Source organism: Puma concolor, chromosome C1, assembly GCF_028749965.1.
Source record: "Puma concolor isolate L17-30 chromosome C1, mPumCon1.1.hap2, whole genome shotgun sequence".
NCBI lineage: Eukaryota > Metazoa > Chordata > Mammalia > Carnivora > Felidae > Puma > Puma concolor.
The window spans coordinates 114,591,079-114,608,640 of record NC_141674.1 but is presented as its reverse complement, the minus strand read 5'-3'; the positions used below and the strand labels follow the sequence as shown (position 1 = coordinate 114,608,640).

Genomic DNA, 17,562 nt, shown 5'->3' with positions numbered 1-17,562 from the left:
AACTGAGCAATGATGGTTCTGCTTTCAGATTTCTGCATGTGAGTGTGTGAGTGTGTGTGTGTGTTTCTCCTCTCTGTCGCTTCCTTTCTTCTTGTTCATTTACAGTCATTCAGTTAAAACAATTTAAAACCTTAATACTAATTTCCAGACATGAAGAGGGGACCTTAAGCCTCAGTTCTACAAGACACTGATGGATTTACAACACAGCAAAGCCTTGAGCTGCTGTGGAACTTCTAGGGGCTTAAGATAACAAGTAAGCATTGGTGAAACTCCTAGGAAGCAACATAGACACCAGAAGCTATGCACAGATTGGTTGTCCAGAACTCATACCGTTAGTAATGATGCTATTAATATGATTACAACTTGGGGCGCCTGGGTTGAGCGTCTGACATGGGCTCAGGTCATGATCTCGTGGTCTGTGAGTTTGAGACCTGCATCGGGCTCTGTGCTGACAGCTCAGAGCCCGGAGCCTGCTTCGGATTCTGTGTCTCCATCTCTCTCTGCCCCTCCCCCGCTCATGCTCATGCTCATGCTCTCTCTCTCTCTCTCTCTCTCTGTCAAAAATAAACATTAAAATATATATATATATATATATATATATATATATATACACATATATATGTATATATGTATATATATATGATTACAACTTTTGTTTAGCTCACAAACCAAAATGATCCATGATGACATTGAACATTACTATGGGATCTGGATTCTAGATTATGGGGGAGAGGACTGAGCAGTGTCAGAAGGAGCTAGAGATGAAGAGATTTCTTCCCATTTCTTGGACCCAAAGCCACCATTGGTAAACATATCACATACACCATATTTTACCCTCGTGTTGCCTGAACTCACCCACTGGAAAAATCTCTCTAGGCCACTTGAATGTGGCTTATCTAAGCTAGGATTTAGAAGCAAAGCAATTCATTTGAACTAGTGTTTAATGATTTACAGCTGTTTGAAAGTAGGGAAAATGGATTTATACCATTGAGAATTAGTCTTTAAAAAGAAGGTACTCGCTAACAAACATCTCTAACTTGAATTCTAGCTTAAAAGATAATAAGGGGGCTTGGGACATTATAGGCAGAGTCAGGAGTGGTATTTTGGCATGAGTTTGGTCCTTCAGGCTGACCTCCCTCTAACTCGGTAATGCTAAGACACTTCTGCTTTTCACAGCATCTTCCTTATGTTTTTCCAATGACCTACTGATTCTTGGAAGTTCCAGATTGTCACTTCTCTCCCTGCTTGCCTCAGTGACTTTCATAAGGGTATTAGCACTGAGAGCAGTTCTTGGAAAGTTGTTGCTATCTGTGCATACACGAATGGTTTGTAAATTATGTGTTTGTAAATCAGAAGTTGCATGTGCAATTAAATCTTGACTTGGCAAAATTCCCACCTAGTAACATTATCAGACAAGTATTATTCTACTTTAAAATGGCACGGCATTAAAAAATGGCCCCTTGTAAGCATTTCTTTCATTTTTTAAATAATCACATATTAAGTGCTTGTTGTATGGTAAACAGAAACAAAACAGCAATTTCCAAAGCAACCTGGATGTAACTCCATGAAGACAAAAATGCATAATCCATGTCTGCCTACAACCCATCACTTGGATTCTTATGATAATTATCATTTTTGAGTACTAATTTTAATCTAGTGACATATTCCCAGTTATAAAGGAAAACTCCAAGAGACTTTACTGAACTTAAAAAAAAAATAAATTGCCAAAAACAAGACTCCAAAATAGTTTTCTGTTTATTATATAAACCAGAAATCAGAGTTTATATACCAGATGTATAGGTTAAATATGACATTCAGAAGGAATTATTTGGCCCACCCACACAATTGATCTTCAGAAGGTTTTATTTTTTTTCCTTCTAGTCTTTGAACTTGAAATATATGACCCTGTTTAAACAAGTTGGAAGCTATGGTAATCCAGGGTACCACCATTCTTTCTTCACCTTAGTGTCCCCCTGCCCTCAGAGTCTATGAGAAACTGAGACCAATCTTGGCCCTCATGCTGTTATTTTACCTTTGGTAATTTTATAAGGAAATTAATTTTTGTATCTGTAACTTAAAAATTTTTGGTCTGAAATCTAGCCCAATTTAATTAATTGTGATACCTGCCTGATTTGAGTTTGTGACCCTGTCTCTGACCATTGTGATTAACTCAAATCCCACTACATAAATACTTTTCAGGACAGTGTTGTTTTTTATCTATATCTTTATATGTATATAGATATGGGTATGGATATAGATATATAGATACAGATGTGTGTATATGGATACATAGATTTGTATGTATGTAGATAGATAGATAGATAGATATATAGATAGATATACAGGGAGAGAAAGCAAGCAAGCAAGCAAGAAAGAAAGAAAGAAAGAAAGAAAGAAAGAAAGAAAGAAAAAAGAAGGAAGGAAGGAAGAAAAGAAAGAAAGAAAGAAAGAAAGAAAGAAAGAAAGAAAGAAAGAAAGAAAAAAGAAGGAAGGAAGGAAGAAAAGAAAGAAAGAAAGAAAGAGAAAAAAGAGAAAAAGGAAAGGAAAAAGAAAAAGAAGAAAGAAAGAAAAGAAAGAAAGAAAGAAAGAGGAAGAAAGAAAAGAAAGAAGGAAAAAGAAAGAAAGAAAGAAAGAAAGAAAGAAAGAAAGAAAGAAAAGGAAAAAAGAAAAAGAAAAAAGAAAAGAAAAGAAACAAAGGGAGAGAAAAGGAAAGAAGAGAAGAAAGGAAGTGAGAGACAGAATATATATACTATGTGTATGTATATATGTATAGATACATATTACGTTTATGTAAGTATATACGTATATCTATCTATATATATATGTATATTCTTCAAGACACTTTCGTCTCAGCTTCTAACACTCTCTGCAAACTATCTTGTCTTTCAGATGGAACACCATTTACCTGGTGGATTGGGCGGTCTAATGAAAGGCACCCTTACTGGGGAGGTGCCCCTCCTGGGGTCCAGCAGTGTGAATGTGGCCTGGATGAGAGTTGCCTGGACATTCGACACTTCTGCAATTGCGATGCTGACAAGGATGAATGGTAATGGGGATCATGATCTTTCTGCAGTTGTGGAGGAAACACATTAATTGATGCATAAAATTTCCCCCAAGAGAAAAAGACATGGTTGAGAAATTCAATATAAACTAGGTCCCCCTAATGATTGTGATTGTTTGTAACTTGGAAAATTGCCAGCTCTAGTACTTTTAGGGCTATCACTGAGGTTTGTAACATAAAACACGTCACCTCATCACCACCTTCTATTCTGAACGTTTGTTTTTTTCACAACAGAATGAAATGTAACATTAAGCTTTGTCATGTAGTCAGTGTTTCTATAATGTGTGGAATATAGCTTCTGGGAGAGAGTGGGGGAGGCAGAGATGTGTAATCATACAAACTGTGTCTTCATTCTCCCATTTTCCCACTGATGTTTCAGTCACCGGCCCACCCTCTCCTGGCCAATACAATGATAACAAAGGAAATTTATATTTATTGAACATCTACTTAATGTTCACAAAAAAACCCATACTAATTCCTTATAATTGTCTCACTTTTGCATCTTAAGGTTGAGGAATGTGGTTTACAGAGAAGTTGAGTAAGGTCACTGACCCACATGTATTAAGTGACGGATCCAGAATTTGAACTCAGTTATGGCTGGGGCCAGGGTCTCTCTTCCTCTCCCCTACCTTATTGCTTTTGTAAGGTTAAGACCCCTTGTCCTTCAAGTGAACTACCTGTTTTTCACTGTATTATGAAAATACAGAACATTTCCAAGACCATTTTGTTGTCACTAAATTTCAGGCATTCTTTAGTTTTGGCTTTGTAATTTTGCTTGTTTCATGAAATTCTGCTCAATTAAGAATTCCTAAGTCCAACTGCTTTCAACCCACTTAAAAATTTTTAAGTACTTTTTCTCTGGTGTTTAAATTGATAACAGCAGAGACTGTTTTGAATAAAACTTCAGGTAGAGTCAAAATCTAAATTCAATGAGGAAAGGACCAAACACCTCCCCCAGGTTCTTCTAGATGGGCCACCCTTTCAGAACGCTGTAGGGCTGCCTGGGCCCTCAGGCAAGTTACCTCAAAATCTTCACATGGGTAAAATCAAACAAAGTTGACTGGAGGTAGGATGGACCTCTCCATTCTTTGGGCCCCCACTTTACCCTGCGGTGCCTTCTATCATAATGTCATGAAGACCTGCAATCAATTATAACTCATATTTTGGATGGAGACTATGTCTTTTAATATTATATCCCTCAGGATCTATCCCTTGTGCAGTAGAAACTCAGTGGTAGTTAACTGAATAAATGAATTTAGAAGACCTCTGAGGATGAGGGATGACCACAAAATGGCTCCTCCAAAGCTTGAGAGATTTTTGTGGAAAAGTTAAATGGTTTTGTTGCCAGGAAAACATAGTCAAAATGATCTGCAATCAGCAGCTTAGAATCACTCACTTTTGCATGATTCATTAATTCCCCTTCTCTATGCTTGACATCAGAAATTATAGATGTATACACCTAAATGGAAACACCTTTCTTTCATCATGTATAATCAGAGAAGTTGATATGGGGCAGTGGAATATAAAGAGAAGGTGAAGTGTTTCTCCTAATTACCTTCAATTCACTCCCTAGTGGCTGAACTCTTTGATCTTTGCTCACTGTTTTATTTCCTGTGGTGTGGCCCTTTGCATACAGGACACTGCCTCAGTGCCTTTCCTTCCTAGGGAACAACTGACCAGGGCTGGGCTTAATTTATTAAGCAATGAGGGGCAGTGGGAGAGAATGATATCATATTACTTGAAAATAGGCCACCATGTTGATATGTTTCCACACTCTCTTCTCTAGGATTTTCCACTGACTCTCTTTTACTCAGATTACACCCTCTTCCTCATTTGACCTGCTCACTAGTTCACTAAGCTTTGAACCCTTTATAAAGTGTTGACTCAACTTCATCATCTAGGCTGTACCCAGAGGAACACTTCAAAATGTCCTTTCTGTCAACTCTGGTGTCATCATACCTCTATCAACATAGAAGTTATTGCATTTTTCATATCCTTTTCCAGTTCCTTTAAAACCAGGGAAAAAGCCCCATTATCTGCCACTTTCTGTGGCAAACAACCTTTATTAGAGGCAGCAGCATTTTATTTTAGATATAAATTTTGTTCAACAACCCACATAGCAAAGATCAAGAGAACTGACCAGACCTTTCTTTTGTAAAGATGCCTACTTCACCAAGACTAGAATAACACATTGAGTGTCTCAGGGAAAAATCCAGGTGAGATCAGGGAGTTCCTTCTGTCATTCTTATGAAGGAGCAGAGGCTGAGATTCTGATTTAACTCTTCTGGATTTCATTCCTTTGTCTTCGGACAGTCACACACTCTAATATATTGAGTCTGGAAAATACCCTGTTATAGAAGCAACTGCATGTACTATTCCATTTGACATTTACTCATGTATCACCTGTTTATTGAGTGCCTAGTCTATGCCAGTCAAGCAGTCTGCTTTGCAGAGAAAGCCAAAGGCATTGTAGTCTCTGCCCTTAAGGAACTCACGGAACAGTGAGGGGGAAAAAATAGTTAGTTAGCAATATACGGATTTTTGTGATGAATTTGGTAATAGAGATAAGTATAGATGCGCCCAGACCTGTGGTGGATATGGGCTGGGACAAGTGGCAATTAGGTTTTGAAGGACCGAAAGAAGTTAGCTAAAGTTAGTATAGTATGGGTAGGTAGAACCTTCATATGCTCAGACAGGGAAATGTGAAATAATATAAAAATCACTACTTCTCCTACACACAAATATTTTGGTGTGATTGTTGCCCCGTTTTCATGTGGGGGATTTATAAGAGAGGAAGACAGGAAAGAAGACTAAATCCAGATCAAGAAGCTTCTTGTATTTGAAATAGTAATGAGATCCCTTTGTCTATACCAAGATTGTGGACACAGAATATCCTTTCCAATATGAACCCTGCCAGAGCCTTGTGGAAATGCATTCATCACTTATCTATTCAAGTCTATTATTTAATGCAGAAGAGAAAAGGATAAAAGCACACAGGATTGTGAAATAGTTATGTTTTTGTTTTTCTATCTTCTTTTTAACATTCTTCCAACCACATTCTTAGCTTCCATGTGGTCAAGCTGGCTTTCCACATATCTCAAATTTTTGTTTCGGAAGAGAGTGCCCCTATTAGTATCGCTGGTGTTTCAAAATGCTCCTGAGAAACCTCAAATATATTTATATTGTACAGTTCCCTCAAGTTTCTGCTTTTGGTAAAATTGATCAGAAAACTGATTTGGGCTGGTGGAACATCTAGCTGATAGCATTTTGATGTATTACAACTTCTGGGTAATATTGTCGCTTAAAAATGTTACCTATCATGCACTGAAGTGTTCTTGGCATTTTATGTGCTCTATTTCATAGTGTCATCCCCACAACGCTTGAGGTGGGTTTTATCATCTTTTTTGCCCAGAAAAGGAAACTGAGGCTCTGATATGGTAACCTCAGTTCAGATCACGTGCCTAAGGGGGCAGGGTGGGATTCCTGCTGAATCCAAGGATACTCTTGGTTACTACATAAAAGGAGCCACCAATTTTGAGATTTCAGTTGTGACAGCAGGTGAGGATGCCAGAGACCTCTCCCAGGGCTTCTCCAATCACATTGTGGCAGCCTGTGGGTTTCCTTTTGCTAAAACAGGCTGCTCTGGGAGGCTCAGCCATCTTCCAGGCCTCTGGTAGTTGATAATAGTTTACTCTGTTTTAATCAACCTCTGGAACTGAATACATTGCTGCCAGACCAAGTAAAGGGGGAAAATGAGCATGTGGTGGGTGGGAGGGGAGGTGAGTCAGCCCAGAAGACGGAGGTGGATGGAGGGGAAAGAAGAACTTGACAAACACCAAAAGCACAACTCTTTCTTAGAGTAAAGGGAAGCATCAGGTAGGCATCACGGTCAGGTGTTCTATCTCCAGGGGTTTCTGTCTCAACCAAAGAACTAAACAGAAGGAAAAATAAAAAAAATAAAAAAAAAAGGAAGAGAAATGAGAAGACTTTGAATGAGTAACAGTTTTACAGTCAATGATTGTAAAGGAACTTGTCTTCAACTTAGTGGTTTGACGTATAGAAATCTTGCCAATCGGGTGTTTTCTGATCCCATTACTTCAGACTGATGGACTGTGGGGAATAACGAAGGACACTGGGGTCAGTTCTAGGCTGGAGACAGCACAGGGACAGTGGGGCTGTGTGGGTGGGAAGCTGTCAGCCAAGTAGAGGGATCCAATGGGAGGAGGGATCCAATTGGAGGAGGCAGGGAGAGCCTCCTAAGGGTCCCTGTTGGTGGGGGCCCATGGCCCTAATGAGGACTTTGCTCAACCAAACAACCAGGTGGAATTGAAATGAAGCTCTGTTGCTTAACAGTAGAACATTTTTAAAAATTTATTCATAAGAAAGTATAGACATTTTTATATGATTTTCAGTAACTCTGTTCTTTGCCTTTTGTCCTTGATGTACCCTTACATAAAGCAATATGGTACAAGATAGGAAGAGAAAATGGTATAAGGTTTAAATTCTGGTCATCTGGTCATCCAAAAAAAGGGAACCTATTATTCTGTTTCTTAAAAAAAAATATATACAGGATATTTTTAGATTTTTTTTTTTTCAGTATATGGAATCCTAAAGCTTCAAACCATTCTTTTGCCATTGATTCCACTTCTCTACCACAGAGAAATTATTTAATAAATGGTGTCAAATCCATGAATGAACAATCGAATGTCTTCCGTTGGGCATATTTTTACTTTCCGTAGGTCAGGCCATGGTCATTGTAGGATTAACTGATCTTTATTTCATTGTTAGCTGTTATCCAGCTTTTATAACCTCACAAGAAACATTCACCCAAAGTTTAGCCTAAACTTTCCGCCACACATTCATTCCCCTTCTGGCTCTCAAAGAGTAGTTGGAAGTGGCCACTGTGCTCCAAAAGTTATCTTTTTATACATTTGCCTTCAGCTTTTCTCTTTGGTAACTTCACATCTAATCCAGTCCCAGGACTTTGACCTTCACAAAGACCCTTCCTGCTTTTCCCGCAAGATTTACTGAGACAGTTGCCTTCAGGAGGAGGATGCTGGATACACCCAAGGGGTTTAGGATTCTGCTGTTCCCTCACATAGGCTGTTCTGTGGTCTCGCAGACCTCCTTTCCTCAACCTTCCACCCCTGAGATTCCCAGACTTGGGACAGGAATGGTGCCTCATTCTTGGTAGTGTCCTAAGATGGCACAGGAGTCCTGAATCCTGAGAGAAAGGAAAGGATCACCTCAGAAAACACTAAGATTCTATGTTCTTTGCTGGTTAAATTTTATTATTCATGAAACTGCTTATGAGCTGTTCTACTGCCTATTGAGTTTTGAAAGTGCGTTTGTTCCTAGCAGGCAGAAATTATGAAAGCTTTATCTGTATTTTTACTTGCACTCTATGAATTCCCACATGCATCTAGTACTATAATCAGGGCCTGCACCTCATGTTAGAGAGAAGTATGCATGGCACATGGTAGGTCCTTCATGCACTGACTGCTGAAACAAGGAATGAAATAATGAATCCATGGGGTTTCCTTTCTCCCCATCCTCTCTCCCTGGCCAAATATGCCCTTCACTTACTAGCTGTTGTCTGCTGTTTAATTCATTACATTTCCACTTAAAATGTATATCCTGGGGCAACTTGCTTTGGCTTGTTTAAACTATCCCATGACTAGATTTCAGATCGTTTTTAGACAAAATGTGTCATGGTGCATCTATTCTCTCAATAGAAAGCATCACATACTCAAGAAAAGAAGGAACAGCACAAAAATGGGGGAAAAGAATCTATATCCAGAGGGTGATAATTCAAAAGTATACCACATCATTATTTTATAGAATTCTAAATGGAGTGAAATAGTTGATATCGTACCAAAGACAGCATTAGGGATTGTTTTCTGTTTGTTTATTTGTTTGTTTTAGTTTAGTGCTGCCACCATCTATCATTTCTTGGGAAAATATTCAATATAAGGAATTTAAGACCTGTTGGTTCTAGAAAACAAAGCTCAGTTATAAAATACTTGTTAGTATTTTAGACTCAGACTTTTATTACATCAGTTCTCTGTCAGGCTGTACAAATACAGTCTCTAAATTGTCTGTGGAATCGCATTACTTGGGTAATTGCAAAATTGTGAGTATCAGAAATAGAACTCGAAGTCAATATGAAGGTTAAGAGTTTGCATTTATATAGTATATTTTATATAACATTTTGATTCGGATTGTTATTGTATAACAATATATTATAATTATACTGAAAAATGCAGTGGGACTTTGGCTTCTATTTTCATTTGCATACTTATCACTAAGTGTACAGCATTACTCACCTAACAGTAGCTCTTACTCAGATCCAAATTACATGAGCTGCTTACCTCTTTTATCTGCTCTGCAAATTTGCTCACAATTGTCAGTTCTGACTCACCCAATTTAGGTTTCTATATTTAACAAAGCATAAGGGGACTATTTCTCTTGATTTTTTTTTTTAAATTTTAGGAGCTCATTTTCATAAAATAAATCCATTCTATTATATACTTACTATAAAACTCAAATGTTTCAGAAATATTTAAGCAAAAAAATAGAATCTCCTTCCTCACCACCACTTGGAATCCATACTTGTGCTCTGTATATATAATCTGACACCTAAAGATAATAGTTGGGCACATAAGGTACTTCTACATATAAATATTTTCCTATGTGTATGTCATATTCACTAAATGTGAGATCATATTGGGGTGCTTGGGTGGCTCAGTCAGTTAGGCGTCTGACTTCAGCTCAGGTCATGATCTCGCAGTTCACGAGTTCGAGTCCTGCATGGGGCTCTCGGATGACCGCGGAGAGCCTGGAGCCTGCGTCAGATTCTGTCTCCCTCTCTCTCTGTCCCTCCCCCCACTCAAAAATAAATCAACATAAAACATTTAAAAAATGCGAGATCATATTAAACATATTATTCTGCAGCTCACTTTTCTCACATAAAGTATGTCTTGGAGAGCTTTTACTTGGCATCATTAAATAAGCATGAAAACAAGTATATCCTGTCCATTTTAATAGCTGCAAAGTATCCATAGTATGTCTGTATCATAAGTTATTTTACCGTTCCTTTATGATAAACCTTTTCCTTGTCAGTGACTTTTCACTCCTAGGGGGAAAAACGCTGCAGTGAACATTTTTGAGTCTTGATTTGCAAGACTCTTTGAAAATTATTATTTCTGCTGCATAGACCCTTAACTTAAAATTGTCAAATTATCCACTTTTCTATTTTGGTAGGTGTGGCCAAATTGCCAAAGGGACTTAGGATGTTACCCAGACCTCAAAGGGGATCAGTTCAGATCTGGATGCCCTGACTCTGGGGGACATGCTCCTCTACCTGAGGAGGAATATGCAGAACTCAGTAGAGGCAAACATGGCCACAGAGAGAGACACCAGGTACAACTTCTTTTTGCTCAGAGCTTGCTAGACACCTTAGCCAAGTGTGGACAGCTGTGATGGGCCCCAGGTGATAATGAGTTCCTCTCCACTTCCTTCTCTCTGCCTTGGTCATTTCTGCCATGACTGGTATTGCTTCTGAGGTCCATGGGGACTCTGTAGGCTAACTACAGATAAATCCTAGTGTTTTCTGCATTTTTCTCAAACTGTAGAGTCTACATCATTAAGAACAGGAGGAGCAGGAGAAAAAGAGTAGGAGAGGGAAGGAGGAAGAGAGAAAATAGTACTATCTCCTTTGCAAATCTGCCTTATAGATTTGCAGTAAAAATAGCATGAACTAATACCCATAATACACCTGGAGCACACAACTGGGGTGCCTGGGTGGTTCAGCCGGTTAAGCAGCCGGCTATTGATTTTGGCTCAGGTTGTGATCTTGTGATTCGTAACATTGAGCCCCACACCGAGCTCTGTGCTGACAATGTGGTGCCTGCTTTGGGGTTCTCTGTCTTCTTCTCTCTTTGTCCCTACCCTTTTCACACGCTCTCTCTCTCTCACTCTCTCTCTGTCTCAAAATAAATAAATATACCTTAAAAAAAAGAACACACAATTGTAGCTACCTTTGCTGGAAGCACCCTCATTTTCTGTATATAAAATGTAATTTATCTCTAAGTAACATTTTATTATGTAATGAGATGATCAAATCCTGGATTTGTCATTTAAGTAACTATACAGCCTAAATCATTTAGCCTCTCTGAGCTTCAGGTTCCTATTTTATTTAAAGGAAAGAAAGAAAGAAAGAAAGAAAGAAAGAAAGAAAGAAAGAAAGAAAGAAAGAAAGAAAAGGGGAGGGGAGGGGAGAAGGGAAAGGAAGGGAAGGGAAGGGAGAGAGAAGAGAAGAGAAAGAAAGAAGAGAAGAGAAGAGAAGAGAAGAGAAGAGAAGAGAAGAGAAGAGAAGAGAGAAAAAAGAAGAAGCATATCTCTGGTGTCTCTGTTGAGTCCTGGCTGAGTTAGCAGTAACTTCTGCATCTAGCTGATGTGCCATGTATTTATTTCTCAAAAATTTGTTAGTCATCATTTTTATTATTTTCCCTAGTTTTCAGTGTCTTAAATAAATGGGAGGAGCCAATAATGATTTATTGAAGTTAATTTCTAAGAAAAAATACCTACATCTATGTCATAAAATAAATAGAATTAAGTAGCACACTGGAACACTCATAGGTGAAATGAGGAAAGAACAATGAAGGCCCCTCTCCCCAAAGACAGGGCTGCCCTCTGAAAGTTCAGTAGTTAAAATCGTCCTGTAATGGATGGGTCTTCCTGCAACAGAAATAAACCAAGAGATTGCTTGTAAATGTGTAACCGAAGAGTTTGTGGGCTCCCAGAACTCCTGTCAAGGTGACCCCCGTGTAATCTCAGGGAATGCAGGGCTGGAAAATGATTGCAAATTAGTAAACTGAAACCTAGTCAATTGAATTGTATCTGGTGTGGAGAAAGCCTGTGTGAACGGAATGGGGATGGTCAGCCGGAGACCCACGAGGGCAGCTCAAGGACTCAGGGTCAGTGCTATTATTCCAGCACGGTTCAGAGAAGATGTAGGCTAACTGTGGGAAGGAGCAGTGTCCCCAGGCGAAGGAGACCAAGAGACCAGAGGAGCAAGGTGATGACAGCAAAGGTGTGCTGTTCAAATCCTGGCCTCTCCACTTGAAAATGATGCACCCTAGGAAGTTCGGTCACCTCTGTGAAGCTCCACTTCCTCTCCTGCACAAGGCAGGTGATGATTACAGCCTTGTCATAAGGATGTTCTGTGGACTAAATGACAGCATGTTTGAAAATCTACTTTTATGCTCACATGGCCAGGGAAAGGCAAAGGCAGCTCCCACGTTCACATTCAGTGATAGGAGGCACTCAGCTGAGCCCCAGAGCCCAGCAGTAGGTTCTAAGAATAGCAGCCTTAAACTGGAGTAATGCCTCTGACCCCTGGGTCATTTTCTTCAGAACTCACCCTCCACGGGGACGCCTGGGTGGCTCAGTCAGTTAAGCGTCCGACTTTGGCTCAGGTCATGATCCCGATGGCTTGTTAGTTCAAGCCCCAAATCAGGCTCTGTGTTGGCAGTATGGAGCCTGCTTGAGATTCTCTCACTCCCTCTCTTTCTGCCCCTCCTCTGCTCGTTCTCTCTCTCTCTCTCTCTCTCTCAAATAAATAAACATTAAAAAATTTTTTAGAAATAACACTCTGTAAAAGGTAATTGTGGTTTTAATAAGAATTTTATTGTACACTCAACCCTGTTAAATATTTTGGAAGTTGGACCATACCTCTAAGAGACAGAGACCTCTTATCATAACCAACCAACTTTTAAATAAGAGTATGAATCATGGTTCACATTGCTGAGTATGTTTCTGGGAGTCTTATGGTGGAGAATGAGAGCAGGAAGACAGTAGTGAGCTTGACACCAGAAAGCCACTGTAGGTAACCATCACCAAGGCCTGGGCCAAGACCCTGGAGCTCCCTCTAAATAAAACTGAGGCCTGGAGGGTGAAGATAAGGCAGTTGGATGGACAGACATAAAGCAGGTGAGCTTGGTGGAAGTGGTTGATGAAGAATGAGGGAGGAGTGAGACAAAGAGAGAGAGAAGACCTGTGTGTGTATGGCCTCAGTCACTGGGAGAACAGGGCCGTGTCCTTCACAGGACTGAGTAACACAGACAAGTAGAGGAACAGATCCCTGGAGCAGCGACAAGTGGAGGGGGCTGGGGCATATTCGTTAGAGATGACAGTTGACATCCAAGGAAGGTGTTCGGTAGGCAGCTGAAAGATTATGTGTTCATTGTGTCTGTGACGGGAAGGAAGGCAACGCTGTGAAATGCTGCCACAGAGTGGAATGAGTTAGGGGCTGACATATTCATGGAAATTAGCAATTCAGTGAGTGGGGCTGCCATGGCATGAAAGGAGAGAAGGCTGGTTGGGGGAGAAGAGGGCCAGGAGATAAAGAGGGAGAATGCAGACAGTTCTGTGAAGAACTTTCCTGGCACTAGTGAATGCTACTTCTGTTCATATCCAGAGCAGATCAGTCAAACCAGGCCTCCAAAAATCTCCATTTGTGGTAGTGTTTTCATAATTAATTTTATACTCATAAAATCTTGAGGATCATGAAAATTTCCTAATAATAAGGTAATATTGGGTGGACTTTGGCTGTATTCATATACCCAGTCCTGGTTTTGTTTTCTCCCATCTATTTGAGAAGAGCACTCTGGTTTCAAGTTTCTAGAATGTTTTAGAAGAACTATAGTTTCTGAAATGTTTAAATATTTGCAAAATTGTCTTGTTTTGCCCCTCATGTTTCTTATGCTGGGAATGGAAAACAAGCCTCCAGACATGTTCTGGTCAGCATAGGGAACAAGGGAATAGATATGGCCTCCTGGTGTGGACTTGCATATGTGGCCACAGTCGATGCTTGCATTCGCTTTTTTGACAACCAAGTGAGAGCCAACCTTCAGTCTAATCCCCTATGTAATTTTTATTAGAAAGTCTTAAGAACGAAGACCAAAGGGAAATAATTGCCTTAACCAAAGTTAGGGTGGAATTACTGGCAAACATCAATACAGTTCTTCAGACTTGCAAACTTGCTCATGGGCATTTAGTTGGCCATTCTTCCCACCCAACCATGGAAGGTGAAGGGCATTATGCCACCAGCTCAAGGGAAGAGTGTGCTGAGGGTCTTGAGACTGATGCACTCAGATTCATGCACAAGGGCTTCAAAGTTAGCTGGGGCCTTAAGTTTTTGCATAATTTTCTAGATTTTTCTACCTTATGCATAATGATATTTATTTATTTATTTATTTATTTATTTATTTATTTATTATTTATTTTTCTTTGGAGTGACTGAAAGCAATAACAATGTAAAAAGGAAACAAAAATCTCTCTTGATAGGTTGAGTTACCCAAATGACTCTACTAAAAGCAGCTTACCCAGCAGAAGTGAACTAAAATTGGCTGATGAAAAAATAAATGACAGCATGTGACTTTTCACCATATTTTACCCCAGTGATTCACTAAAGAAATCAGTGGCCCCTTTTTGCCTCTGCAATTCTGAATTTGGTAAAATCCCAAGATGCAGATAATAAAAGGAAGGGGAGACCATATTTCCTCTTACATGTCCTTTCACTGACCCTTGTGTGTTTCCTGAGGACCACATGTCTGTCCTTTGTACCCTTGCAGCCTCCAGAAGCTGGAGTCACTGACTGCCTTCTGCTCATTCATGCCAACCGTGAAGCTCCCTTTGTTATTTTTCTTTAAAAAATTCTTTTTATTTCACTTTTTTAAAATTTGAAAACTTACAGGGAATTCTAATAATTATTGAATCCCCACCTTGTGTTAGTGTGTGGTTTTATATACGTTATCTCCTTCCATTTATATAGTATCAAATTGGTATTATTAAAAAAAAACAAATTGATATTATTATCCCCATTTTAGAGGTAAGGAAACTGAGGCCCAGAGTGACCTCACTGACATTTTATAACTAGTGTCTTGAGACACATGGATTCAACCCATAACAGTCTGGTCAAAATGGCAGTGCTTTTCCACTACAACTCAATGGCTTCTGCACTTATAAAGTACTTAAGTGCCCTGTACCCTTAGGAATAGGCTCGCATATTGTTCCAAAGGAAGACAAAGTCTATAAAATGTGTGCCCTTAAGAAGGTAAGTTCAAACAAAAGAGAAAGGAAAACAAGTCAATGTGTGGAAAGAAATGTATAGCTCTAGACTCCCTACTTATCACTAGGCACCACCCTAATTTGTATCACTGGGTATCATCGTATGGTTAAAATCCACCACCAAAGCCCCCAGGTATCCTACCCATTGATACTTTGAAATCATACCTATCACTCACAAATTGAATTAAATCCACTTTTCTTCTCCCTGTGACATTAAGAGCATGAATAAATACGCAAAATATTGTTGACACCTAGATTGCTCATAGTCTGCACACAACCCTCACCTGCATTTTATTGGCCAGTGCAGTGTTGGTTCCCACCATATCCTTCCTTCCTTCCTCCCTCCCAGTCACTTTCTTTCTTTCTTTCTTTCTTTCTTTCTTTCTTTCTTTCTTTCTTTCTTTCTTTCTTTCTTTCTTTCTTTCTCTCCTTCTTTCTTTCTTATAGAATTTTAAATCCTTTGTCAAGGTTTAAAAATTGAGAAGTTTTACATTAATATTCCAGTCTGACCCACTTGTTTTACATTCATGAATATCATTATTACTTGTTATTAATGGATTCACTGTCTCCTTTAGCCAGAACAACTGTTTTCGACCAGTTTTCCTCTCTCGCTTGAACGTATGTGTCAGGTTCCATGTATTATCTAACACAAAACTGGCTTCACTCATTTTTATTACTTATTTGGCCCTTGTAGGGAATTACTCATTTGGCCCCTGTGTCTATCATAATTCAACAACTTTGGAAAGCAACTTCTTTTTTTTTTTTTTTTTTTTTTTAGTTGTCAGATTAAAAAAAAAAAAACCCATTTTTGGTATTGTGTCTTGCATCATCAAACTTTTTTCTCTGTTATTTGGAAGAGATTTTTATCCTTAGAGTGCTATTTCTTTATTACAGCACTTTAACCCAGGACATCAAATTGAGGCAGATAAGGTGTCAAGTGTGTGAGGGAGGCAGTAGTTAGCATTGATTGACAGGCTTCAGAATCAAACATTTTCACCCTGAAAATGAAAGTGGAGAGAAAATCCTAAAGCAAAATGGTTTCTTCAGGGTTGCATATGTGTTTGTCTGTATTCTACTTTGACTATGTGGAATTTGCTTTGAATTCTCTGCTTGAAAAGATATTGGAGTATGAAGACTCAAATTTTATTCTGTGTCTTTGTAACATTCATAGAAATCCTTTGAAACATAAACTAAAGTCTTATGCCCGGCCCTTTGAATGGCCTCTAAATATGGTACTCAAATAGTAGAAAATGGATTAGTGCATTTCTTTACCTTTTTGGCTACTTGACCTGAAGGGTATGTGTGCAGGTGAATATTTCATGTATTTATAACCAAGATGGATTGGTAGGTTTTTCTCCAAATCTCGTGAGTTGGATGCTAAAACTTAACATTTAATTTTCTGTAGTGTTTTGTATAGTAGGCGATATTCAATACAGAATCATAGCTGGAGGTGTGAAAAAATGGATTGACTTGTCTGAGGCTGCAGAGGGTTCAGGGACAAAGATAAGAACTAAAATGAGTATTATCACCACCATTTCTGAACAGTTCCCATAGCTCAGGCACCATGCTAAGTGACTATATGATCTCATTTAATTTGTTCAATAACTCTGTGGTATAGACTTTATCTCCATGTTAAAATTGAGGACTCCATGGAATCTAAGAAATAAAATGGTTTGCCCAAGTTAAAACAGCTAGGAACTGGGGACTTGGGCTTCCAGAACCAATCTGTGTGCTTCTAAAACTATGTCCTTGAAGCATTACATCACATTACTGCTGCCAGGCTTCCCAGTTAAGAATTTGGGATACTGTTTTCTTGGTCTCTAAACTCAGAGATGTACATGCTATACAATGCTAATGAAATATAACATTGGTTTTGAGTGTGTTTTGAGTGTTTTGTTGACCTCTTTGTGACTACAGAGAGACAACCAGTATGAATCTGCTTCTTTGTGTTGTTGTTACTTTGCCTTGAATGTTGGTGCGCGGTTCTGGGTCTCCCAATTCCCAGGCACAGGCAAGATGATCCATCCAGTGCTTAACTGAGGTTGTATAGGTGGAGAGTCCAGCCCACTCTGTGGGGTTCTCAGACTGCCCCCATAGGATTGAGTTTGGCTTGTCATTTTAAGTTGGTAGCATGCCTGATGGATGAAACATGGACATGAAAAATGCCCCATCATCTTTTCTAGCAGGGAACCTGATGCTCAGATCAGTAAAATGGAACAAGACCATAACGCAGAGTTTGCCTTGCACGCTTAAAAAGGCTATTGAAGAATGTTGGTTACTATCTCAAGACTCGCTGTGGTATAAAACATTTTGTATTTTTTTTGCCCCGTCTTTCAGAAATTTCAGTCTTTTGTTAGTCATGAGTTTCA

The 17,562-nt window shown here is 39.1% G+C and overlaps 1 protein-coding gene across 3 annotated transcripts in view; it reads left to right on the top strand.

Moving 5' to 3' along the window:
• The window catches only part of CNTNAP5 (contactin associated protein family member 5), an 811,538-nt gene that overhangs the window by 650,889 nt on the left and 143,087 nt on the right, over positions 1–17,562 (top strand). For all 3 annotated transcript variants that reach the window (XM_086718348.1, XM_086718347.1, XM_086718349.1), the window contains one exon: positions 2,890–3,046. In XM_086718348.1, the coding sequence (XP_086574474.1) occupies positions 2,890–3,046 (157 nt within the window). The remainder of the gene's footprint in view (positions 1–2,889; positions 3,047–17,562) is intronic.